A 5337-nucleotide genomic window follows, 5' to 3' on the forward strand; every position below is an offset into this window, starting at 1 on the left:
CTCACCACCCTCTCCATGAAGAACTTCTTCCTGATATCTAATCTAAACCTCCCCACTTTCAATTTAAACCCATTACCCCTTGTCCTGTCACTACAGACCCTTGTAAAAAGTCCCCCCCAGCACCCTTGTAGCCCGTTCAGGTACTGGAAGGTGCTATCAGGTCTCCCCGGAGCCTTCTCTTCTCCAGGCTGAACAAGCCCAACTCTCTCAGCCTGTCCCCATAGCAGAGGGGCTCCAGCCCTCTGAGCATCTTTGTGGCCTCCTCTGGACTCGCTCCAACTGGTCTATATCCTTCCGATGCTGTGGGTTCCAAAGCTGGATGCAGCACTCCAGGTGGCTAAGTCTCTAGGTAACTACTGGAAAAGGGGGTTATTCAGTCCTAATTAAAGACATTCTTAAAATTTTAGCTATTTATTTTAATGTACTTTTCAGATTACGTTTAAGCCCACTCTATCAAAAATAAACACAACACTTACCACAGTATTTTCTAACAATATATTAGCAACTGTTGAGAAAAAGTCCTACTAATGGCACATGGAAAGAGCTCTCTATTAATGAGATGAATAACCAAGTTAAAAACTTGTAGTTGAGAAAACACAGAAAATTATCATGAAAATAAGACTGCACAAACAATACTTTGCAGAGAGTACAGCACTGCACTGCGTTTATGGAAAATATAGTTATGAATAAAAATACATATTTCAATCTTCTTTACATCTGGATGAAAGTTAAGAATATTAAACCATGAACTATTGAACACTTACAGATTAGGAGAGTCAGACTATTACATTTTCATGACTGTAAGTGCAGAATAAAAGGGCACAGATTAGATGTATCCTAATCAGCACATTGTTGTGTTGCCCGTAAGGACCATTTTTGTAAGCGCCACAGGTACAATTTAATGCTGGTCCAGCTGATGTTTAGCAGAGACCCATATGAAATTCCCCAGCTAAGTTTTAACCTTCCCCTTTGAAGCCCAGAACCCACAAGACATTCAAGTATATGCCCAAGTTTTCTGCAGTAGGAAGAGCCTCTAGAACAACTTGAGAAATGGTGGAACTTGGCTTTTGCCACAGCTGCCATGGTTAGGCTAACACGAGTTGCCGGACTGGCAGGCTGATGGAACTTCAGTGCCACAATGTACAACTGTTTGGGAGGGTAGTTTATTCATTAGGGATTTTTTTTTTGTTTTCTCCAGGAATTGATGGGGGTTTAAAATTTTTTTTTTAATTGAGCTTGCATGAAACCTTGAAAATAAATAGTTCCATTTCAGACTTTCATGGTATTGCACATGTGGTGGAAGTAAAGCTTTTGAAAGCAGCAGCAGCTTCACAGATTTAGATCTATTCCCTTAAGATCAGACAGCAGTAGCAACCACAGAAACCAGAAAGTGTACATAGTAATGCCAAGAAAATGGTCTCATTTAGCTCTACCACAAACACAGCAGGTTCTTAGGAATACTATCCCTTGCACACATTTATTGCATGATGTCCAACAATCCAAGTATTCTTATAATTACAAAGAAAAGGTCATTTGAAATTCAATCGTTGCAGAAGCCTTGTTCACCTGACGTGTTAGCTTTGTGTAAAGAAAACGTAACATATGAGGACTCCATAGCGTGGAACTAATCTAATAGTTTCTAGATTATGGTTACTCCAGTTCTGTGTCATGAAACGGTTCATGGAGAGTTCGTGCAACACAAGCCTAAGCTCAGACTGATTTCCGAGCTGTACAGCAGCCCTGCTATTCATCTTTGGATGACTTTTAAGCAATATTGTTTTCTATACTTCAATTCCTTACAAGAAAGCTTTGAGCTACTGAGCTAAGACACTGCTAACCCATCAGCTTAAAACGTGTAAGAATAGGTTGAAAAATTGAAATCTGACCCAATACTAGAAGTCAGAAATTGTTTTCCAGGTGTTGGAGGTTTTTTAAAAAACACATCTGAGCCTAAGACAACACCGTAACTGTGACTGTTGATCTGCATTGCTTGTTCTTCAAACGAAACCTCTCTCAGTTTGAGGTTTGTTTCCAAGCTGCTCTCACAAACATGCTGTAAGACAGCACTGGGCATGAACAGCTGGATGTGGTTCCTGAGGTTCTGCTTTTCACTCTGAGTGAACGTGCAATTCATCTCTCTATGATCCAGTGTGGCCTCATAACTAGAGAGCCATTCCTTTTAGTCAGCGGAGGAGAGACATGCATCACATTATTTGACACGTAGACTGCCTCCCTTGAGGCATGCAGCCAGCTTCGCTTCCTTTTTAGATTTCCTACAAATGCTCGAAGATACAGAAACTCCATTCCCAGGAAGTTCTCCCTGGTCAAGTCTCTGGAAGACACTGTTATCCTGACCAGCTGGTCCAACACCTTACTCTTCTTGCAGCTGGATAACTCTTTGAGGTTGATGGGCTTTGACCGCGCATAAAGAGTCCTAAATTCCAGGTCAAAGTGTGCAACTGCAGGGCCTGACAGGATCAAAATGTTGCTGCTGTTCAGCTTCCCATCTGTCCATGTAAAACTAGCAAAGGGAGAATGAGAAAATTCTGAATTAATTCAAAATAAATAGTTAGCAAAGTATTAACTGAAAATTCTCTTATATGACATTTAGTTAATTCATCCTTATAATCCAAATGATGAGCAGTGTGCTCTTCTTAGGACAAACTCTGATGAGGAAAGCAGTTTTGCAACATGGCTGTTTTTCCTTTCCTTGTAAGGAAATCACGTTAAGCAACAGAAATTGGCACTTGCCTGTAGGAGCCTGTTGTCACTCTAATGCCATCGATTAACATGAACTTTTCACGGACTTTTCCAATGATTTTGGCACCCGACCTCGTGTAGTATGTGTTCCCAGTGATATTGCGAATTCTCATCAACTGTTAAAGATACAGCAAGCATCACGTGGATTTCAGAGTTAAACAGTTGGGTTTAGAGGAATAACACACAACAGTACCAATCACTGATGAACTCGCACAGGTTGCTGCACTGTGGCACAAGATTCACCCTCTAGGAACCAAATGATCATTTTGTCTTGATTTAGTAGGCAAAGAGGTGGCATTAAGGAGAAAACCCATAAACAGGTTGTGCAGAATGTGATTGTTAAAAACTCCCGTCACCTAATGTTGGAGGGACCTGAACTCCACAGGCTCCTGAGAACCCTCTTCTCCATCAGCCTTCATATTCTCGGCAAGCCTGAACAACTCCAGTCATGCTTTAGGAACTGGACATTCCTCCTGCATTTCCTCAAATATTCCATTAGTATTTGTGCTCAGAAAGCACTTGTAACATCCACTTACAAAGCTTTTGGTTTCTCTACGAATTGTCTTCTTATGCAAGAATGGTTAAATCTTCCAAGACAGATGCTAGAGCTACATAAACCCCATTCTGAGTTGTGGCAGCAGGCGTGATAGATTCATCTTTTGACAGCCCAGATTTCAGTTGTAAGAGGATGAACTCCCTATCCCTATATATATAAATATATATGACAAGTCTCACCTTTTCCTTTTCAAGGTCAACTCCCAGATCCTTGCACATTTTCAGAAAGTGGGAAAACGAGGACTGATCTAGCAGGATATATGCTTTAACTTGCCGCTGGCTACAGGCTTCCAAGAGGTCTTTGAAGATATCGGTATCTGTGAAGGAATCCATAACCAGGGCAATCATCTGCAACAAGTTTCAGAAGAAATCATTAGGCTGTTTCCGAAGAGTCCCAAAGGAGATGGCACAGAAGGAATTTGATTTTCAAACTGAGTATTCCCCCCTTTTATTTTTCCTGGTGGCTATGGAATATGGTAGTCTTCTGTGATATGGTATATTCTTCTGTTGTTCACAGGACTGCTGAAACATTTAACAGAAATGTAAGAAAGAGAAGAGAAAGGAAAAAATAAGTCTGATTGGAATAAAGTTCTGTGAAGAGAATGGTATTTTGGTGAAGGTGGTTACCGAATACCGTACACTGAAGTACCAGAGGCACAGTATACATCACCCCTTCACTATGATCACTTACTCACGTTTCTCTATAGTTAAATAGAAAAAAAATTGTATTTGAATTTATGGACAGAAATTATTGTTAAAGATTACTTGCCCCAATTTTGTTGTTGCTTGACTTATTTATAGCAGATAAAAATCTTAAATTATATTAATACCACATTGTAGAATTTTGTGGTTTACTATAATTTCATCAGCAGACACTGAAGCTGTTTTTGCCAGGATCTGTATCTTTTTGGCTTCTGCAGGTATGAACAACCTAGCCTGAGAGCCTATTGTGGAGAGACACCTTTCCTCTATTTAAAAATTAGAGTTCATCACTAATTAGCAGCAATGATAGCTCTTGCATCTATCCAGTAGCACATTGCTCATGGTTTTTGGTTAAGTTCGTGCTGAAGTCTTCCCTTTTTTACTACATAACTTCACCTTCAAGGAAAAATTACAGAAAAGTGACCATTTTCCCCTTTCCCCCCACCTCTAGAGCAACGCCAAGACATGCAAAGTCTGAAGGACACCTGACACCTCTCCAAAAACCTAAGCAAGATGATTAAAAAAGTATTTTGCATGAGGAAAGGAAAGAGACTTCGCTGTCAGTCTTCAGCTACATCAGCAACTTTGGGTGTAATGGGAGAACCGACTGGGGAGATGTGTTGGGGTGCCAAGAGTATCTTGGAAGAACCAGAACAGCGGTAAAATAAATGTATTGCTTCGGGTTTGTTCCTGACCCTGAGGTACAGCAAAAACAGGAGTTTAGTTCTGCGTTAGACAAATTTTGGTCTCTGGTTCCTAAGCAAGAGGGGTTTTTTCTGAGAACAGTTGCCTTTCTGAGAGAAACGTGAAGGGAAACGTGAGCTCGTTGCAAAACTTAAGTTTTCCAGAGCTTTTAAAACTTTGCAAATATGGAAAGAAATGGTAAAAAAAAAAAAAACCAAACAAAAACCCACAAAATACTAGTGTCTGACTGCTCTTTCAATCTCATCTCTCTATTTAAGACAGAACCTAGGTTTCTCTTGAACTTAGCATTCATATTCTCATGGTATTTCGAATTCATTGCCCAAGATCCTCGAGTAAAAGCCCCCTGGAGATACAGATCCTGCACACGCCGGTCCTTCCCACGGACTCAACCCCGAGGATTGATGCAGATCGGACCTGCGGAGCAGGAGCAACGGCTGCTTAGAAGAGCCGGGAACGGATATGTTTAGGATGTAGCGCTCCGGTGCCAATTGCCCGAGCGGGCTTAGCGGGGCCCGGAGAGCAGGGACAAGGTTTTCATCGCTGTGGGGAAAGACGGCTTGCAAAAAACGAGCCTATTACAAAATAAATACAAAAGATGGTGAAAAAATAAGTACG

At 41.0% G+C, this 5337-nt stretch overlaps 1 protein-coding gene across 1 annotated transcript; it reads right to left on the reverse strand.

Annotated features, from left to right (window-relative positions):
- Positions 1-2009: 2009 nt before the first annotated feature.
- LOC104505269 (protein FAM83D-like) lies at positions 2010-3585 on the reverse strand. The gene is made up of 3 exons (XM_010148355.1): positions 3496-3585; positions 2752-2876; positions 2010-2521 (listed from the first exon to the last, which is right to left on the reverse strand). The coding sequence occupies exons 1-3, from the start codon at positions 3532-3534 to the stop codon at positions 2131-2133; spliced, it is 555 nt and encodes a 184-aa protein (XP_010146657.1). The 5' UTR covers positions 3535-3585; the 3' UTR covers positions 2010-2130.
- Between the last annotated feature and the right edge of the window lie 1752 nt (positions 3586-5337).

This window comes from Eurypyga helias, unplaced genomic scaffold (assembly GCF_000690775.1).
Source record: "Eurypyga helias isolate BGI_N326 unplaced genomic scaffold, ASM69077v1 Scaffold43373, whole genome shotgun sequence".
NCBI lineage: Eukaryota > Metazoa > Chordata > Aves > Eurypygiformes > Eurypygidae > Eurypyga > Eurypyga helias.